Below are 22735 nucleotides of genomic sequence, written 5' to 3'. Positions count from 1 at the left end.
CCTCAGTATGTAGGACTAGCATAGAATAACGTTCAATACAGACTAAATGTTTGGCTACATATTTAGGCTTACCTCTGTGTCACGATGAGGTGAACTAAGGATCAAGGAATCCTCAGTATGTAGGACTAGCATAGAATAACGTTCAATACAGACTAAATGTTTGGCTACATATTTAGGCATACCTGTGTCCCGATGAGGTGAACTAAGGATCAAGGAATCCTCAGTATGTAGGACTAGCATAGAATAACGTTCAATACAGACTAAATGTTTGGCTACATATTTAGGCAAACCTGTGTGTCCCGATGAGGTGAACTAAGGATCAAGGAATCCTCAGTATGTAGGACTAGCATAGAATAACGTTCAATACAGACTAAATGTTTGGCTACATATTTAGGCTTACCTCTGTGTCACGACTGAACTATGTGTGATGAGCTGAACTAAGGATCAAGGAATCCTCAGTATGTAGGAATCGTTCAATACAGTAAATGAGGACTAACTAGCATAATGTAGGACTACGTTCAATACAGACTAAATGTTTGGCTACATATTTAGGCTTACCTGTGTGTCACGATGAGGTGAACTAAGGATCAAGGAATCCTCAGTATGTAGGACTAGCATAGAATAACGTTCAATACAGACTAAATGTTTGGCTACATATTTAGGTAAACCTGTGTGTCCCGATGAGGTGAACTAAGGATCAAGGAATCCTCAGTATGTAGGACTAGCATAGAATAACGTTCAATACAGACTAAATGTTTGGCTACATATTTAGGCTTACCTCTGTGTCACGATGAGGTGAACTAAGGATCAAGGAATCCTCAGTATGTAGGACTAGCATAGAATAACGTTCAATACAGACTAAATGTTTGGCTACATATTTAGGTAAACCTGTGTGTCCCGATGAGGTGAACTAAGGATCAAGGAATCCTCAGTATGTAGGACTAGCATAGAATAACGTTCAATACAGACTAAATGTTTGGCTACATATTTAGGCATACCTGTGTGTCACGATGAGGTGAACTAAGGATCAAGGAATCCTCAGTATGTAGGACTAGCATAGAATAACGTTCAATACAGACTAAATGTTTGGCTACATATTTAGGCATACCTCTGTGTCACGATGAGGTGAACTAAGGATCAAGGAATCCTCAGTATGTAGGACTAGCATAGAATAACGTTCAATACAGACTAAATGTTTGGCTACATATTTAGGCAAACCTGTGTGTCCCGATGAGGTGAACTAAGGATCAAGGAATCCTCAGTATGTAGGACTAGCATAGAATAACGTTCAATACAGACTAAATGTTTGGCTACATATTTAGGCAAACCTGTGTGTCACGATGAGGTGAACTAAGGATCAAGGAATCCTCAGTATGTAGGACTAGCATAGAATAACGTTCAATACAGACTAAATGTTTGGCTACATATTTAGGTAAACCTGTGTGACAGGACGAGGTGAATTTCAAAAGTTACCAGTCATTAGACAAACTAAGGACAACAAACAAACATAATCCTCAGTATAAAGGCCTAGAATAATATTAATATTAGAATTAGAATTTGGATTGAACTGTTAAATTATTCAAATACCACTAAATCAAGAAAAGAAAGTTCTTCAAAGGTACCAGAAGAAAGATTTGCTTTTGGGTTGTTTACATCGTACCTGTTGAACGTACATTGGGTACAGCCAAACTGGATGTGTCTCATAGGATAACCGTATGGACGTCCAAGAATGACACATCACTAATTACATATGGCGAGATACTGGGGTGAGAGGGTGAATCAGCAGGCCTAGTAATTGACGTCTGGTGGAGCTTCCTTGGTGTTGATAGCCTGGACCCCAGGCAAAAGAAACTGGAACTAGTTCCACCGGAACCGGAACGGACCAGGAACTGTTCACATTTTCGGAACTCATTAGAGAGTTTATGAACTATGATGACTTGGTCTTCTCTCTGCCTGATTTAACCAGGAGGTTGCTTACTCTTCACGTGTTTACTTTACTGCATCGAGTTTGTTAAACGTTGTAATATATAGATAAAAAAGTGCTTCCTTGAGTTAAGAGGCGGATCAAACTAAAAAAAAAAAAAAAAAAAATGCGGTAATACAACGAGTCTTATTTGAAGTTGTAGTGTACGTCCCTTGGAAATAAGCGCAGTGTGTGGTAAAGTACTGTATTCTGTACCCCAAACACCATGGACTAAAGGATAAACCGGTAGGCATTCTTGAACAAAAACTTAGATTTTCTTACGTGACCCTTCCGAAACCCCTGACGTGGCCTTTCGCGACCCCTCTGGAGGTAGCGACCCCCTGCTTGAGAACCCCTGCTCTAGAGATAGTGCTGTCCCCTGCCCACTTTGGCTGCAGAGGCTGAAACAGAGCTGGCCTCCCATTCTCCGTCGCGGTAGAGAATCTGGAAGGTTCATGTTCCAATCAGCAGCAAGGGAAGATAAAATGATGCCCTACCTTGTGACTGTCGACTAGGATGTGTGCACGGAACATGATGGCATCATCCAAGCAGACCTCCTCGTTGCGGTAGAGTATCTGGAAGGTTCATGTTCCAATCAGCAGCAAGGGAAGATAAAATGATACCCTACCTTGTGACTGTCGACGTAGGATGTGTGCACGGAACATGACATCATCCAAGCAGACCTCCTCGTTGCGGTAGAGTATCTGGAAGGTTCATGTTCCAATCAGCAGCAAGGAAGATGATACCCTACCTTGTGACTGTCGACTAGGATGTGTGCACGGAACATGATGGCATCATCCAAGCAGACCTCCTCGTTGCGGTAGAGTATCTGGAAGGTTTTGCTGACCCCGGATCCATTGACTACACAAGCTGGGAACACCAGTTCGGTTTCTGAAACAATTAGGGAATATTATACATTAATTGTTTACTTATCGATACAGCACCAAAATCAACATATAATTCTTCATTTACAATTCAATATTTATAATCAAATGTTTAATCTACTAATTTATTGGTAGAATCAAAAATGCATTCGCTACAAAACTAGTGGTAAGATTCCTGGAGTAAATACGAATTATAATTTGAATACACCGACTTTTATGTAATGTGACATTTTTTATTTATTTTCTTCGGCGATAGCTTGTTATATGTAGCGTATCTTACACTGTTAAATGATGTAAGTACCACAGCAAAGTTCGTTTCCAATAAATTTCCTACCAGGGTTTCAAGTTCGAATTCAGGGTGCTCCAATAACACATATGAGATATTACACAACTTTAAGCCCGCTCAAATATTACATTAAGTATTAAATTTGTAAATAAAAAAATATTGGTCTCTGATTAATAGCTACAGAAAGCCAAGTTTTTGTAATTTCTTCAATAAGTAACGAAGCATCTCTTTTTAGCGTATAAACGTTTTAAAACATACATTATTTCTTGTAAGAAAACTAAATAAATTTGCCTTACGTTGACCATATAGTGGCACATCTATATATATAAAAATGAAACTGTTCGTGTGTAACAGCATCACTCACAAACGGCTGGACGGATTCGCCTAATTTTTTTTTAAAATTTGTTCGTCTTGATCTGTAGAAGGTTATAGGATACTTTTTATCCCTTTCCCGATTCAGGATTCCGCCCCACTGGTTACAGAAATACCCGTAAGAAATGCATTGCAGCAAACATATGTTATTAAGTGAAAGAGTCTTTTCAAATTTTTAATCAGCTGTTCTTTGTAAACATATATAATGCGACAAAAAATATATTTATATATAAATTTCTTTACACTTATAGTTTTAAAGCATAGAGTAAGCTTAAGAGAAACGACAAATTTTGTTTAAACTGTTTCTGCAATCATAATATATAAAAATGAATGTTTGTGTGTTTGTCCTTTATAGACTCAGAAACTATTGGACCGATCACTATGAAAATTTGTATTTTTCTATGTAGAAGGTTTATACGCAATGCCCATTGATGTAACTAACCACCAGGCTGTACTGCAAGATATAAAAGTTATCAAAGCGCCTGCACATTATAAACTGCAATTACAACACAGTAGTTACGTATATTAAAATATCCAAACACTATTTGAAGGCAAAGAAATATACGGGCAAAGCTTAAGAGACGCGTGCGAAGCCGCGGGAAACAGCTAGTATTTACTATAATCAGCTGTTTGAGTCCAGGATACTAGACTTCTCAGCAGAAAGAATAAGTAATACACACGAGTCTCACTGAAATACTGCTCACAGCGCGATCCGACGCATAGGCCTAGTATCAACATTGACAGTACGTAGACATTAGAGATTTATGTTGGCTGGTTCTATTTACTGTGTGCATGAAACCTCTAGGTTTAGATTGTCTTTGATACTCTCCCTTTCAGAATATATGTAACATTTGGAACGGGATGTGGTTTTGTACTATCTGGTTCATGTTCGGTAATGTAGAAAAGTTCGTTAGTGCTACCCTGAGGACAATTGCAATACAATTGGTTACACATGGACGTGATGTAGAATCAGAGCCATTGTAAAACCTAATTGTTTTTTAAAACATCAACAACAGGATAACTCGTTTTGAAGACCAAACATTTGATATACGTTTAAAATTTAAAAACCCTCAACGTTTGTCCTTAACATCGTAGTTTACTTCCTGTACAATGAGTTGTGAATGTTATCTATTTTTAAGGCCGAGGGATAATTTTGAACCATCTTAAAACAAATTATGAATTCGGATTTGTGAACTATTTCAACGTCCATGTTTCAATACTTTCGACAAATCTTTTTCGTTTTACACTCAGTTAGTATTAACTTGTGATTTTTAAAACACAATTAGATTTTCCAGTCGAAAAAGATCAATATAATACGTGATTTTAATATAATACATACATACAGGGTGATTCATGAAGTTCTCCCCCCACTTCTACAGCACATTGTACTAGTAAAAATAATGAAAAAATGTTATATAAACATAGGTCGAAAACGCTTCGTTAGCGAGTTACAGCTAGCGAAAGATTTCGCCTGAATTCCTGGGTAAAGAGTAAAATAAAGCCATACTGAAACTTTTGGAAAAGGTTAATTAAGTAAGAAATATCGTGGATTCTTATGTATTTTTACCTGATAAAGCTAATAAAATAGGTTTCAGAACTGTACCTGTAGTAGTTTTTGAGGGATTCAGGGTTAAATGCAAAAAAAATTGGGGCACGAAACAATGTTTTTTTTAAGTTTGATGTACAATAACTTTGTTAAATTTGGTAATAAATACATAAAATCAACAAACATTAATTGTAGAGAATTTAATTCTGAGAAAAATTGATATAATCAAAGTCTAAAAGAAAACAGAAATAAGTACCAAAAAAATCGATTTTATTCAGTATAATTACATTACTAGCTGTAAAGAAATACCGTACGGTATTTAGTTAAAATAAAACAAAAACAAAATGTTTGTTCCTTAATGATGAGATAAATTGAGAAAACAAGATTAACTGTTAAATAAATTTGTTTGTAAATAAAAATATCATGTTTTATTACGTTGTATTTTTTTTTTTAATAAGAATTTACATTAAATGTTCGAAAATAAATGAAGCAAACATTTTCCCATTATTGTTTACTAATCATCGAATGCAGTTTTTGTTTTTATTAATTTCTAAGTTGGTAACGCACGAATAACAGCTGATCAACAATGGTATTCTGTACTGTTACGTTAGAACTGTGTATTAGTGGTGTTTTTGCAAGCTACAGCAGGAGATCGGGTTATGTGAATCGTGTTATTAAATGCAATTTTTCTGTGAGTTATAATTCGATTGTTTATTCAGCGAAAAAAAATGCCTTACTTATTTACATCAGAGGAATACGCTGATATGGCTTTTATTTTGGGTTACTGTAATGGTAATGCTAGAGCTGCTGTAGAAGAATATGAACTACATTACCCTAATAGGAGGATTCCAGATACCAAAACAATTTCAGGAACTTTTCGTACTCTTCGGGAAACAGGATCACAACCAAGTACTAGAAACCAATTATGAACGAGCTGTCCAACTTGATGATGATATTGTTATTAATGCTGTTCATCGCAGTCCAGGTGTAAGTACACGACGTATTTTCTAGGCGGATAGGAGTTTCGCAGTCAACGGTGTGGAGGTCACTTAATCGAAACAAATTTTATCCGTTTCATATAAACAAAAGGTTCAACATCTACAGCTAGGGGGATGGTCCGCTTCGCTTGGAGTTTTGCAACTTTTTGAATATTAATAATCAACTCTACAAGCGTATTTTGTTTACGGGAATGAGGCACAATTCACTCGGGATGGTGTCAATAACTTGCACAATGAACACTCATGGGCAGAAGAAAATCCACATGAGGTAGTGGAACAGAACTTTCAACACCGATTTAGCGTCAATGTCTGGTGTGGCCTTTTGCACAATCGGCTGATTGGACCTTTCATATTACCTGGACGCCTAAATGCTGAGTTCTTATTTGCATTTCCTTCAAGAAGAGTTGCCGCAGCTGTTAGAGAATGTTCCCTTTACATCTCAGACAAAATTTTGTACTTCCAGCATGACGGAGCACCTCCCCACTTTTCACGTGCCGTTTCTGCTTACTTAAATCATCAATTTCCTGGACACTGGATTGGTCGTGGAGGGCCTCACCCTTGGCCACCAAGATCACCAGATCTATCTCCATTGGATTATTGCATCTGGGGATGGATGATGAAAGACATTGTATACAAGACAAAAGTGAATTCTCGTGATGAATTAATTGCCCGTATATGGATTTGGCTGTGCAGATACAGGGAAGTCCTGAAAAATTAAGAAACGCAACAAAAGCAATACACAAACGTGCTGCAAAAATGTATATTGATAATGATGGCCTCATTTTCGAACATCTATTATAAAAAGGTACGTACGGTTGGCCCAACCTGATTAATTTTGCTTAAAACTAGTAATGTATTATACTGAATAAAATCGATTTTTTGGTACTTATTTCTGTTTTCTTTTAGACTTTGATTATATCAATTTTCTCAGAATTAAATTCTCTACAATTAATATTCGTTGATTTTATGTATTTATTACCAATTTAACAAAGTCATTGTACATCAAACTTAAAAAAACAACATTGTTTAGTGCCCCAATTTTTTGCATTTAACCCTGAATCCCTCAAAAACTACTACAGGTACAGTTCTGAAACCTATTTTATTAGCTTTATCAGGTAAAAATACATAAGAATCCACGATATTTCTTACTTAATTAACCTTTCCAAAAGTTCAGTATGCTTTATTTTACTCTTTACCCAGGGAATTCAGGCGAAATCTTTCGCTAGCTGTAACTCGCTAACGAAGCGTTTTCGGACCTATGTTTATATAACATTTTTTCATTATTTTTACTAGTAAAATGTGCTGTAGAAGTGGGGGGAGAACTTCATGAATCACCCTGTATAGAATTGCGAGAGTGTTCACATTTACATTTATTAGTGTTTTGGTTACAAGAAATCAATTACTTATTTAAACTTGACTCAGTAGATTGGATCAGTCATAATTAAGTTAATAACTCCAATTTATAACGTCAAACTTCATAACTGGATTACAAACATTCTAAACCATGCAAGCTCGAACATCCCGAGCCTTTTAAACTCCCAGTCCAGATTGCTTCAAAAGCTGGGAGCGTTTTCCTAATTAGCATAAATTTCCTTACAGACGCGTACCTCTTCTATCCCAAATACAAGATTTAGTTGAAAAACAAAATACAGTATACGAGTAAATAATTGATTATTTGGTGCTGGTAGAAGAAAGAAATAGTGTGGAATGAAAAAAATGCCCCTGCTGAAAAATAACACATCATTAAAAAATAAAATTTTAAATATATTTATGTTTCATTGTACCATAAAGTGACTTGTAGCGTTATTAACAAAGAAAAAATTGAAAATGTTAATTCGTACAGCACTGATTTTCAGTCTAATTTTTACAGTAAGAATACCATGAAAATGGTTTTAGAACACCTGCCCTCGCTGGCAGGTGTTAATGTTATTAAAAGACTACCAAATTCAATAACAAAGTCCCTATGGCCCAAGGCGTTCAAAATGTGCCTTAAACGCATTTTGGCGTCACAAGCGTTTTATAATGTAGGGGGGATTTTGGCATTTAACTGGGAGACCGCGCAATTAGACGAATAATTCTGCTGTTTAAAGTGGGTTACATTGGCGAAGAATGAGTGGGGCGTAGTTGTAAAATTGTATGTGTGAATGAGAATTTTGTGATATGAATGTAAGAAATGTTAAATTAAAATCCAAGACGTTTGCTATACAACGTAAAATTGTCGTTGCAAAAAAGTAATATGATTTGACTATGTAACTTTATCACTAACCAACCCTTCCAGTGACGATTTTTGTGGGACCAGTTAAATTATTCAGGAAGGAATAGTCACGACTATCACGTCTATGCTCAGTATCGAGAGATCGGACAGGAGTTAATCCAGAATCCTTCATACAACAATAATCCCAAATACTGTTCAAAATGTACCCACTACTGAGCTGTTAATACTATACAGTTATTGTTATGTCCTCACATGCCATAAAACAAGTTTAGAATAACTTGTTTATGCTAACAAATTCTATTTAACATCTGCTTACTGAATTTAGTGCTCACAACTATGCCAACATTAATATAATAGTTAGACTGTGTTAATAATGTCTCAACGCGGTGGGGACCGGAACATGGATTTACCTTTATATTTAATTCACCTTCTGAGTGGAAGAAAAGGAAACTCCCACCCATACTCTCCTCTGGAATACCTTCGTTTTTACCCAAGAAGAGGAATTTGAAAATCTTAAATTTCAGCTCAGGCCATGTTAGTTACACACCATTACAAAAATTTTGATGACAAAAAGAATTAAAAAAAATTAAATTAAAACAACATTGAACACTCTTAGTGTCAAGGCTTCTGGGTGTTACGGTTCACGCATCAAATCTTGCTAACACAATTAAATCTTGAGATATTACGGTATCGCAGTAGAAATCCATCTTCAGTCACGAGGAGGCAAACTGCCGCGATGGATATCACTTTATAAATCTGAGTGGAGGGAGGCTGAGCTGTGTCGTGATTCGCTGGCAAACAAAATTAAATCTTGAGATATTACGGTATCGCAGTAGAAATCCATCTTCAGTCACGAGGAGGCAAACTGCCGCGATGGATATCACTGTATAAATCTGAGTGGAGGGAGGCTGAGCTGTGTCGTGATTCACTGGCAAACAAAATTAAATCTTGAGATATTACGGTATCGCAGTAGAAATCCATCTTCAGTCACGAGGAGGAAAACTGCCACGATGGATATCACTTTATAAATCTGAGTGGAGGGAGGCTGAGCTGTGTCGTGATTCGCTGGCAAACAAAATTAAATCTTGAGATATTACGGTATCGCAGTAGAAATCCATCTTCAGTCACGAGGAGTCAAACTGCCGCGATGGATATCACTTTATAAATCTGAGTGGGAAGGGAGGGAAAAAGGAGTGGGAGGCTGAGCTGTGTCGTGATTCGCTGGCAAACAAAATTAAATCTTGAGATATTACGGTATCGCAGTAGAAATCCATCTTCAGTCAAGAGGAGTCAAAACTGCCGCGATGGATATCACTTTATAAATCTGAGTGGGAAGGGAGGGAAAAAGGAGTGGGAGGCTGAGCTGTGTCGTGATTCGCTGGCAAACAAAATTAAATCTTGAGATCTTACGGTATCGCAGTAGAAATCCATCTTCAGTCACCAGGAGTCAAAACTGCCGCGATGGATATCAAATTATAAATCTGAGTGGAGGGAGGCTGAGCTGTGTCGTGATTCGCTGGCAAACAAAATTAAATCTTGAGATATTACGGTATCGCAGTAGAAATCCATCTTCAGTCACGAGGAGGAAAACTGCCGCGATGGATATCACTTTATAAATCTGAGTGGAGGGAGGCTGAGCTGTGTCGTGATTCACTGGCAAACAAAATTAAATCTTGAGATATTACGGTATCGCAGTAGAAATCCATCTTCAGTCACGAGGAGGAAAACTGCCGCGATGGATATCACTTTATAAATCTGAGTGGAGGGAGGCTGAGCTGTGTCGTGATTCACTGGCAAACAAAATTAAATCTTGAGATATTACGGTATCGCAGTAGAAATCCATCTTCAGTCACGAGGAGTCAAACTGCCGCGATGGATATCACTTTATAAATCTGAGTGGAGGGAGGCTGAGCTGTGTCGTGATTCACTGGCAAACAAAATTAAATCTTGAGATATTACGGTATCGCAGTAGAAATCCATCTTCAGTCACGAGGAGGCAAACTGCCGCGATGGATATCACTTTATAAATCTGAGTGGAGGGAGGCTGAGCTGTGTCGTGATTCGCTGGCAAACAAAATTAAATCTTGAGATATTACGGTATCGCAGTAGAAATCCATCTTCAGTCACGAGGAGTCAAACTGCCGCGATGGATATCACTTTATAAATCTGAGTGGGAAGGGAGGGAAAAAGGAGTGGGAGGCTGAGCTGTGTCGTGATTCGCTGGCAAACAAAATTAAATCTTGAGATATTACGGTATCGCAGTAGAAATCCATCTTCAGTCAAGAGGAGTCAAACTGCCGCGATGGATATCACTTTATAAATCTGAGTGGGAAGGGAGGGAAAAAGGAGTGGGAGGCTGAGCTGTGTCGTGATTCGCTGGCAAACAAAATTAAATCTTGAGATCTTACGGTATCGCAGTAGAAATCCATCTTCAGTCACCAGGAGTCAAAACTGCCGCGATGGATATCACTTTATAAATCTGAGTGGAGGGAGGCTGAGCTGTGTCGTGATTCGCTGGCAAACAAAATTAAATCTTGAGATATTACGGTATCGCAGTAGAAATCCATCTTCAGTCACGAGGAGGAAAACTGCCGCGATGGATATCACTTTATAAATCTGAGTGGAGGGAGGCTGAGCTGTGTCGTGATTCACTGGCAAACAAAATTAAATCTTGAGATATTACGGTATCGCAGTAGAAATCCATCTTCAGTCACGAGGAGGAAAACTGCCGCGATGGATATCACTTTATAAATCTGAGTGGAGGGAGGCTGAGCTGTGTCGTGATTCACTGGCAAACAAAATTAAATCTTGAGATATTACGGTATCGCAGTAGAAAAATCCATCTTCAGTCACCAGGAGTCAAACTGCCGCGATGGATATCACTTTATAAATCTGAGTGGAGGGAGGCTGAGCTGTGTTGGGATTCGCTGGCAAACAAAATTAAATCTTGAGATATTACGGTATCGCAGTAGAAATCCATCTTCAGTCACCAGGAGTCAAACTGCCGCGATGGATATCACTTTATAAATCTGAGTGGAGGGAGGCTGAGCTGTGTCGTGATTCGCTGGCAAACAAAATTAAATCTTGAGATATTACGGTATCGCAGTAGAAATCCATCTTCAGTCACCAGGAGTCAAACTGCCGCGATGGATATCACTTTATAAATCTGAGTGGAGGGAGGCTGAGCTGTGTTGGGATTCGATTAGCCAGCGCGAATATATCCAAGAAAATGGCATCGTGCAAAGATTAAAAAAAATGTTATATATAATTTTCTATGACTTTAAAACGTCGGACTAAGCAATCGAATTTACAATTAAAGCAAATAAACATTATATGTGAGGTGTTACCTTGAAAACCACCTCATCCCCCACAATTGTCTTCCCTAGAAGAATGCAAAATGTTGTTTGGGCTCCCACTAAATCACACATTTCTTGTAACAAAAACACTAATAAATTTAAATGTGAACACTCTCGCCACTCTATAAGTATGTTTTTTTAGCCTTGCTGGTCCTAAATTCATGTTTGAGTCAAATGTGTTATAACGATTAGTAACGAGATATATCACCAACGTAATGTGAAAAGCTTAAATGGCAACAACATTTATAATATTACCTCAAAGTTATAGTTATTTTTGCTATAGTTACTTAATGGGAATTATAGTTTTTTACTATTACGAATCAGCCTTTTTGTTACCACAGGAGTACATAAATAATTACGAGGGTTGTTTGTCAAGTAAGTTCCTTTAGTAAATACAAACTAACACGTAACTTTTAGAGATTTGTTTTATTATATACGTTTGAAAGAACGATTCTTAAACCATTTTTCAACATCGTTGCCATTTAGATTTGATCACTAATCGTATCTAGGTACAATATTTTCAATACTTACAAAATACTCTGTCACCTTTGAACGGAACCGATTAGGGGGATTTTCTTGGCAATGAGGTGTAAACCCAATCCATTGATTTTCTTTTTTGTTTGAGACTGACATAAGTAACCCATGCTTTCTTTAAAATGCCATTTAAGAAGAATATGCTCATGGTGTTTGTTTTCAAAATTAAATTGAGTGGAATAATGTGAGTACTAGTAAAAGTGAAACATTTAACATTTTATTAAGTGTTGACCAAGAAACTTTAAACCGATACGGTTTTCCCACTTCTAACACGTTATATAAATATTTAATAATAATTAAATGGTTTTATTGTACAAATTGTGTACAGAGATAAAGTAACCATAACTAATAATTCACAGTTTACGTGAACCGCCTGTGGACCCAGTGGTGAAATTCTCATCTTTATTACTGCAAGGTAAAATTCCCAGATCACCTATAATGTAGAATGTTTTACCCACAACGTCCCGCCCCCTGAGGACCTATCTAATGGTTCGTTGCCGCCTTGCTGGCATAAGGATTTTATCTCGACTACAATCATTTTTCATCAAACTTTTAATATAAACCTAAAAACGCCATCATTTTGGTAACGGAACACCAAAAAGTAAACAATAACATGAAAAGGAACGTTTACCGGTTAACCCCCTCTGTATTATTTGTACGCGCTTTCAGTAAGTTACATTCACACTTATGTCTAACGTTCTATTTTGATCATAAACATATCAGCTCATTTATTTACTTTGTCTCCTTGATGCACCAGACCGCAGTGCATTTTCAAACATCTATGCCGCTATAGAGTCTATTATGAACCAAACACCGTCTTCGACTTCAAAATGTAATACCCCGCTGTTAGGGGGAGGGATTTCCGACTTTGTGAGGTAAACAGTAGTTAGAAATACAAATTTCCCTAGATAATGCACAAATTTGAACAAATCGCATAATGTCGTGATGTAATTTAGTTTATATCACATTTTCCATCGATATCTATATGTTATTGTTTTATAAAAACTTCTCTATAGTTTACATGTAGTACAGCACGAGTAAAAGCATGCCGTTTGAATTAACTAAAAAAATTTCTTACCGAATAAATGGGTAAAGGTTCCACACATGGTATTAAACTGTAAGTATTGCATACTTACTCTGAGTACGCGGCAGGGTGACCTCTACCTTCACGGGCAGCTTGGGCGACACGCGGAGTGCTGTGCGAACTTGGTAAAACCTGAAACAAACATGGAACATGAAACACTTGACTGACCACGATACATCTTACAAAACTAAACCTATGTGCGGATATCACGGTAAATAATATACGTTTGTCATGGGAATGGTGGTATTCTACATAATTTAAACTCAGACAGAAATACATAAAATACTAGCATTTCACTGCTAATTATTGACCAGTACATACAGTGCGGTATACCACAAGGATTAAACATTTGTATCACTGAATCATCAGCTGCCACATTCAAGATTCTGACGCAGTTTCAAAACGTCACAATCAACTTTCGCCAACTTCCTCGTCATTTTAGGAATAATTTAGACAATTTAAACCCTCTTTTAACTTTGAACATATAATGTTGAATAACTTGCCTAAAAAGTTATTATTCATGTATGGTTTATATGCTTTAAACGATACAGTGATCATAAATAGGAACATGAACCTCTACCGTATAAGTTGCGTATTGAATAATTTTAGGGATTATGCTACTTAAGAGTTGTATCCAAAGTTAGGAATGCTGCTGTACTGCAATACAAAACTCGGCTGTAGGTAGCCTATGTAAACTAGAATAGCTATAGGGCTAGGTGTCTATAACTGTGGTTAAAACTTTGTGTAAAATTAAAATTTTAAGATACTGAAAGATGCAAATGTCGAAAATTGACAGTAACAGGATCCTTAAGAAAACTAACAATTCAGAAATTCTTAATGGTGCAGATCTAAGGTATGATAAATTTGTGAAAGTAATTTTATGCTCAAATTAAACTTTTAGTGTTATGATAAAGATTAATTATTTCCTACTTACCATCAAATTATTACCGGATTGCAGTACTAATTGACTTTAAAATAAATCACCCTTGTTAATTGTTTCTTCTTAGAATCTACATGCATATAAAGAAAAAGTTAAAATCACACACTTGTTTCATTTACTAACCTTTGAAATTATAAAATATGCCTGAACTTCAAACTTGCCTAAGCGAATGGACCAACAGTATGCAAAGTTACAATACGCTGTTATTTCGAAATCAGCAATATGTGCCTATATGAAATATTCACATAAGCAACGAGGACTCACTAAAGTCATGATCGAGTTAATTGACATCAACATTATTTGCCAACCCGAATATCAAATCACTGCGGATAAACTGTATTGAATTATATTTTCAACGTCCCCTTCAACTGAACGTAATTGGCAGCACTTGACTTGATAGGACTTTGAGATTAGTTTTTAGAAACTTTCTGGAATGATCATGTTAACCGATCCAATTAAGATCAGATTGAAAATCATTTAGTCCTGAAGATAGTCCTATTTACTAAGCGGTATTAAGAGTTGCAACTTGAGAAGAAACTCGTCAATTAATGTCATAAAAAACTGCTTTAGAGCTGATTTTGGAAGGCCAAATGAGCTCTAAAATGCTTATTACAACTTCGGGTTCATAAGAAAAAAACAACTTAAAAGTAAAACGAAATTGATCATTATAACATCGCATTTATTATCATTGTAATCAAAGCAAATAATTTAGTGATTTTTCCAAATATCACTAACATTTACGATATTAAATGACTATAAAACGGATTGAAAATTTTAAAATAGCACAAATACATATTTAATAATTAAAACTATGTTTATCTGACTCATTACAATAATTTTAAATAAAAATTTGCACAGCGTTTGTAACACATATGTTAATACATTTAGAGCAACCAAAATAACGGTCGATTCTTATTTTTTTTAAGAGTATGAATGAATTTATGTTCAAAAATTGGTGGATATGAATGACTGAATACAATAAATACGACTGCATTGAGGGTGTATAAACGGGACTGATTTTTTCCCATCGGTTTGGGAGCTTTTTAATTCCACCATCGTACAAACTCCTTGGTCATTCTCTTAGCCACTGGAGTACATACTCCTCTACATCTTCATGTCTTAAAAACGCTGGCCTCCAGTGCTTCTTTAAGGGATAAAAAAGGATGAAACTCACTAGAGTGACAAGTCTGTGCTATAGGGTGAATGTTTCAGTATTTCACAATTTAATGCAACCAATTTTCAGCTAGGCGGTTTTAGCCGCAGGTTGGCGTTGTTGTGCAGAAGAATGTCACTTCTGGCCAACTGTTGCCCTTTTTTCCTTTGAAATGATAATTTTGCGACACATAATACTACTACGTACTTCAATAATATTGTGCATTGTGATTTCAAAGAGGGTTATGAGAATATTTTTCTTGATAGGATTTTGGACTGACAATCCTTGGACGACAATCGTGGCTCTAGTACTCGACGTCTTCACAATCTTCAGAGGGTTCTTTGTGCCAAGCAAGCTAGAGGGTTGCCTGCCAGAATAATGTCCTTGAACTGTGCTCGTAATGGCAACAAAATTTTGGTTGGGCTCACCTCTTCCTTGGCCAATAAATTGATTATAATCTGCTGCTCCACAGAGACATGCACTTCCTGTTCACTTTTGATTTGTTTTGGTAATAAAGGTTTTCGAGAGAGTTGCGGGTAGGTTCCCCTTTCCCCTAACAGGAGACAGGCTACCTGCACATCAACCGATTGCAGGTCAGTGACGCCTTCAAAAATTCTTTCACATAACTAGTCCCATATATAATTGACACACCCTTGTATATATTATGTATTAGTGTGTTTACCAATTTTGAATATTGCTGTATAATATTATAATGTTAAGTATACAATTGAGTATTGCTATTATTATTATTCGAGCTGTTCTTGAATTTGATCAAAAACAAAAGAACAAACCGATTTTAGATAGTTTAATGAGATACATAGATTTTGAAAACGCTACATAACGCGACATTGTTTTAAATAATAACTAAGAGTGACTAATTAAAATAAAATTACATAAATGAATAGATTTGAAAATTCTACAACCATTTATTTAAGGTAGCAAATTAACATCAGTAATACTATCAATCAATACAGATGTGGTAGAAACCATTAAATTATAGCAATGCAGCTTTGTGTGCACGTCACAAGACAGTCAATCTCACAATAAAAAGTAATAATGATTATATTTATTTTTGGTCTAACCTCATTGGGTGTTCCTTAAAAATACTTCAGTATATTACACAAGAACAAGGAGTATATCTAAATTTGAATATATTCCTAATAACTAAAGTTTTAAGTTATTGTATGGTTTTATTTCAATCAGGCACAGACTAGCAACCATGAAACAATAACTATTGGCAAAGCTAGAAACCCAGCAACAACGTTCCGACTGGTGCGCTGAATGTAGATTCCGACTAATTTTGTAGTTATACAACTTCATTTACATAACTCCATTCAGGCTGCTACCACTCCTAAGCCGTTTAGCGGAACAGGTTTGGATCCAATTAACATTTCCATTCTGGAAACTGACAGATAATCTATTAACAAACAGATAATCGTATTAACAAACATGAGTGTTTTACAGACTGTTTGTTTTCTAGTAGAGGTTTTTAAGTAAGCTGCTAAATATAATTTTGAGTGTTAATTTATGAAAAATTAGAATTTTCATTTGGATAGAATTCGAGGGAAGCGCGGTGTTTAACCCTTTTAATGCTACTCTCAATCTACTAGTGATTTTATAATAGGCTCCAGATAGCAAGTGTACCGCCCTCTGGTGGTTAAGATTATCTATATTTCAGTAACGTACACTCTGGCCGCTAGGTCGCAGAAGCATCTTCGTTTCTTGTTTTCTGTGATAACACAGCCTGCTGGCCCATTTCCCCTCCAAATTCGGTGCTGAGAAACAGCTGACATGAAAATATTTTTCACTCTGAAAAATGTGTAATTAATACTTTTCCCGTAACAAAAAAAATGTGGTGGAAAAATTGACTCGTGTTAAAAAAATCCCTCCGACCATATTTTACATACCTACTTTACAAATTCTAAATCCTTATCCTCAGTCATTTTCCATTAGGCATGATTTTAAAATGTCCCAAAATGATTTCAAATGTCTACACTTCCTCTTAGTGACAAAACTCGTTTCTGTCTTCAGGATGGGTATCTTTAAAGATTGTAACTATAGCATATTCAAATTTCACCCAACCCAATATCACGTACTTCTCGATGACTTTACCCAGTTCCCTGTAGTTCCTTCGCGTCCTACAAGAGTTCGGATAAAATTATGATCCAGCTATCTCCACAATATATACAAATAGCTTAGATATAAATTATTTAGTGTATAGCAGTGTAAGTTCTATAAGAAGACAATTTAGTTTAACAAGGTGAGAGGCAACGTTTCTAGTTTTGGTCATCTATGTTGTTAAAAAAATACCAGAAATACCAGAGTGGTACTTAGACGAGCGAAAAGAGACTTCCTAAACGGAAAACTTACCAAGGCTGAGAATGACAGAACAGCAAATAACGCAAGAGATTTTTACAGAACAATCCGTTTTTTCAAACAAGGCGTCTCAGCAAAAAGCTATGGCATAAAAGACAAAAATGGACAGTTAGTGATGGACAAAGAATCAGGGGTTAAAGTGTGGAAAGACTACTTTGAAGAACTCCTGAATTGTGACCACTGTACAAACAGAAGCGTTGACGATGAATTAAATTACCAACATGTACAACCGGAGGTGATGCCACCCTCTACGCAAGAAGTAGAAGACGCGGTAGCGAAGCTTAAATGCAATAAGGCTCCTGGTGAAGACGGAATTACAAGTGAGATTATTAAAAGTGGAGGAAAATTCCTGATAAAAGAAATACATAAACTTATTACAAAAGTATGGGAAGAGGAAATTATACCGGAGGTATAGAGAGAAGCAGTGGTAATTCCTCTGCACAAAAAGGGGGATAAACAATTATGTTCTAATTATAGAGGAATATCTCTTTTTGAACACCGCCTACAAGATATTTTCAAAAATATTACTATCAAGATTAAGTCCTTATACTGAAGCAATAATTGATGAACAGCAATCAGGATTTATGAAAGGCAGGTCCACAATAGATCAAATTTTCCTACTTAAACAGGCAATTTCAAAATATTATGAGTTCAACAAAGGCTTCTATGGAATTTTTTATAGACTTCAAGAAAGCTTATGACAGCATAGATAGGAATGCTCTATTCAAGAAGATGGAAAAACATGGAATCCCGCAAAAACTGATAAGACTGTCAAAAATGTGTATAAGTGACTCAAAGGCCAAAATAAGAATAGATGGAGAAATGTCGGAAAACTTCCTTATCAACACTGGAGTAAGACAGGGAGATGGGATTTCTCCCACTCTCTTCAACCTGGCTGTGGAAGAGGCATTACAAAAAGTTAAAAGACTACAAAGAGGGGTTAAATTAGGAGTGGACCTGAACATAATGGCATTTGCGGATGATGTAGTGATCTTGTCAGAAAGTTTGGATGACCTCTCCACACTAACAAAAAGTTTTATTAAAGAATGTCAAACAGTAGGCTTAGAGCTAAATGAAGATAAAACTAAAATTATTCATTTTGGAAGACATGCTGGAAATGTGAGAACAAACTTAAGCATTGACAACTACTCGATTGACTGTGTAGAAAGTTTTAAATATTTGGGTGTAACAATAAACAGCAAAAAACGTGGAGGATATAGAGATACAAAGCAAATTAGCTAATGCAAATAGGTGTCTTGGGGCGTGTACAAGACTCTTTACGTCAAGATTGTTGTCACAATGCTCCAAAATAAGAATTTATAAAACAATCATTCAACCAGTCCTAATGTATGGAAGTGAAACATGGACATTAACGAAGAAAAATGAGGGGCGGTTGATTGTTTTTGAGAATAAAGTTCTCCGAAAAATATTTGGACCAATATGTGATGAAGGGGTGTGGCGAATAAGAAAAAATAGAGAATTACGCAATGTATACCAAGATCCTGATATTGTGGCTTTGGTGAAGGCAAAGAGAATTAGCTGGCTAGGACATGTACATCGGAGACAGGAGGGCACAAGGTTAAAAGAGGTCTACCAGGCGGTACCGACAGGAAGGCGCCCTTTGGGTAGGCCAAAGATAAGATGGTGCGATCAAGTGGTCGAAGATGTGACCCGGTGTGGAGGGTCTGTGGATCTGGCGGAAGACAGGGTGGCGTGGAAGAGGCTCATAGACGAGGCAAAGAATCGACTGAGATTTGTTATGCCCCGGCAGTAAGTAAGTAAGTATGTTGTTAAAAAATACAGTAGAACCTTTAGATTATGAAGTACTTTATCCTACGCAATTTAACTTTCAAAGGGTATTTTAGAATTCCGAAATTGTTTGCTTAGGAATGAATAAAAAGTGTAGACAATATCAGTTTGAAAATTTGTTTGTTAAGGCTCAATTAGGAAAGAGATCCCACACTATAACTCAGTGAGGCATTGCTTAGTAGACAATTATTAGTAGAACACCTTATTCTACGAAGAAAATCATCCAGGGTATGTTTATATATATCCAATACATGGTAAAAAACATAAGCATAAAAACTATTCAAATGTATGAAAAGCATAGTCGCATAGCCTTACATTCTTTACAATTATTTTCAATATTTTATAAATGGTTAATGGTATTGTAGACCACTAACGATCAACAACTGCTTTGTTGATGATGTTACAACTTTCCAGTATTAGGAAGTGCTAAAGCCATAAATCTTGCAAGGGTCTACCTTAATAACTTGGCCAAGTAATAACAGTCTCTCTGAGCGGGAGAGTAGACATGACACTGAGATACTCGTATTGTCTTCATCTATCTATCTGAACGGAATAGTAGGCCCTGACTGTCAAACTCGTATTGTCTTCACTCTTCATCTATCTCTGTGACCGGAATAGTAGGCATGACACTGTCATACTCGTATTGTCTTCATCCTTCATCTATCTCTCTGACCGGAATAGTAGGCCTGACACTGTCATACTCGTATTGTCTTCGCTCTTCATCTATCTCTCTCAACGGAATAGTAGGCATCACACTGAGGTACTCGTATTGTCTTCATCGTTCATCTATAGCTCTGACCGGAATAGTAGGCGTGACACTGAAGTACTCGCATTGTCTTCATCGTTCATCTATAGCTCTGACCGGAATAGTAGGCATGACACTGAGGTACTCGCATTGTCTTCATCCTTCATCTATCTCTCTGACCGGAATAGTAGGCATGACACTGAGATACTCGTATTATATTCACTCTTCATCTATATCTCTGACCGGAATATTAGACATGATACTGTCATACTCATATTGCCTTCACTCTTCATCTATCTCTCTGACCGGAATAGTAGGCAAGACACTGAGATACTCGTATTGTCTTCATTCTTCATCTATCTCTCTGACCGGAATAGTAAGCCTGACACTGTCATACTCGTATTGTCTTCATTCTTCATCTATATCTCTGACAGGAATAGTAGGCATGACACTGAGATACATACTCATATTGTCTTCATCGTTTATCTATCTCTCTCTGGCCGGAATAGTAGGCATGACACTGAGATACTCGTATTGTCTTCATTCTTCATCTATCTCTCTGACCGGAATAGTAAGCCTGACACTGTCATACTCGTATTGTCTTCATTCTTCATCTATATCTCTGACAGGAATAGTAGGCATGACACTGAGAAACTCGTATTGTCTTCATTCTTCATCTATCTCTCTGACCGGAATAGTAAGCCTGACACTGTCATACTCGTATTGTCTTCATTCTTCATCTATCTCTCTGACAGGAATAGTAGGCATGCCACTGAGATACTCGAATTGTCTTTATGTAACTCTCTAGCTCGGCTCTTGTAGTTGTATGCTCTCATCATCTATCTATATATGACTGTGGATAGGAACACATAACGACTATGCACTCTCACTTATCCTTTTGTTTTAAGCATTAATTAATTGATAACCTCGATTTGAATATGTGTTTAGACCATCCATAAAACTTGATTAGGAATCATCACAGGGTAACTTAATGTTAGGATTGTAGAATCATATCTAGAACAAAAACTCCTATCACGTAAAAAAATTTATTGGTTTGCAGACTTCCGGCGTACAAGTTTCTTTTCAAGTGTCTTGGTTGGAAATACAATACTCGGACTAACAAAGGTTACATTATTAAAAATAACATTTAAACTCATTTCCGAACACAAATACAGTATCGAGAAAGAGAAAATATCAATCGACGTGCATTTAAATGAAGGTGGAAAATACAGTTTAAGGCATAACAATTATGGAGTTAAACGCAGTGAAAGTATTAAGCGAAACGTGGTGGAAGTGGGACGAGAACAGGGGTGGTGGAGGGGAAGGGGGAAGTTGACTCTCGAGAGACGAGAGCTACACAGTCCCCCGCACAATGAGGTTAAGTAGATCTGATCCCTCAAGCTACACTGCCATGAGGATGAGATTATTAACGCCTTATCCGAAATGTACGAGGCTCGTATTTATAAATATCTATATTTCTTAGTGTTACACCAGAAAATGCTTATCTTCAATTTCGAATATATTTTAAAATGGATAAAATATTATACGAGTGCAAATTTGTGACCTCGGTTATTAATCACATATGGAATACCACTGAATATTAAATATCATATAATAAGATAAATTATTTTTTCCCTAACCTATTTCCCAAAGTTTTAATTATGTTTCATATTGATTACATAACATTAGTACTGTACTCGTGTTTAATTTTGAAACTACATACTACTTTATTTGGAATCAGTTTGATTATTCATTTATAAAATATGAACAGATACACTCATTTCCTCTTTATGTAGTGAATTATATTATGGGTCGTTGATTATTCAAAATTTAGGGCGAGTTAAACATTACCTTGCGCTAAAGGAAGGGAGAATCAAGTATACATCTGTGCGAATCTATAAGTTAATTAGTACTGTAATGTAAAGCATTGTTTACAATTAACCTGTTAATGCATAGTAATTAATCAGTTGACGAAACTCACGTAATGATAGTGCTGAGAGTATACTTTATTTATACCTTATTTTCAATCGTTGTATTATGGTAGCTGCATCATTTTAAATACATGATTAATACGCAGCTAAATACGTTATAATTTTTAATAATTTTTGAACGAAAATAAAAAAAAATATTAAACACCATTTTGTATTATATTATTTTTGGAGTATTTAAAAAGCGTGCACTTTACAAGAAAATAAAAATACGTTGGGTCTGAACGCGTACTATTCTTATCTTTAAAATGAGACATCCCCCTTATTCTGAAGCCAAATATAGGGAATACAGGTTTTCAGGTTTAACGTTGTTCTCATGGAGTAAAACTAAAGATCGTTTCAGTACAGCCGGCTTTAAAGACAATATCTCATTATTGGCTGACCTTTAGCGAAGCCTATCACTTAAGTGGCTGAAAAATCTTAATCCTGGTTGTCTGTTTGCCTACGATATCTCAAAAACGAAATGACACATAGACTTGAAAGTTT

General features: G+C 36.4%; 1 protein-coding gene across 4 annotated transcripts in view; it reads right to left on the bottom strand.

Moving 5' to 3' along the window:
* Positions 1 to 13421, bottom strand: part of LOC124354246 (protein FAM135A-like) — a 66757-nt gene extending 53336 nt beyond the window's left edge. For all 4 annotated transcript variants that reach the window (XM_046804556.1, XM_046804557.1, XM_046804558.1 and 1 more), the window contains exons 1-2: positions 13291 to 13421; positions 2715 to 2854 (exon numbers count right to left, since the gene is read on the bottom strand). In XM_046804556.1, the coding sequence (XP_046660512.1) occupies positions 2715 to 2854; positions 13291 to 13390 (240 nt within the window). In that variant the 5' untranslated portion in view covers positions 13391 to 13421. The remainder of the gene's footprint in view (positions 1 to 2714; positions 2855 to 13290) is intronic.
* Positions 13422 to 22735: the final 9314 nt, after the last annotated feature.

Source organism: Homalodisca vitripennis, chromosome 2 (assembly GCF_021130785.1).
Source record: "Homalodisca vitripennis isolate AUS2020 chromosome 2, UT_GWSS_2.1, whole genome shotgun sequence".
In the NCBI taxonomy this organism is placed as follows: Eukaryota; Metazoa; Arthropoda; class Insecta; order Hemiptera; family Cicadellidae; genus Homalodisca; species Homalodisca vitripennis.
The sequence above is the reverse complement of the archived record's forward strand: the minus strand, read 5'-3'. Positions and strand labels throughout refer to the sequence as shown.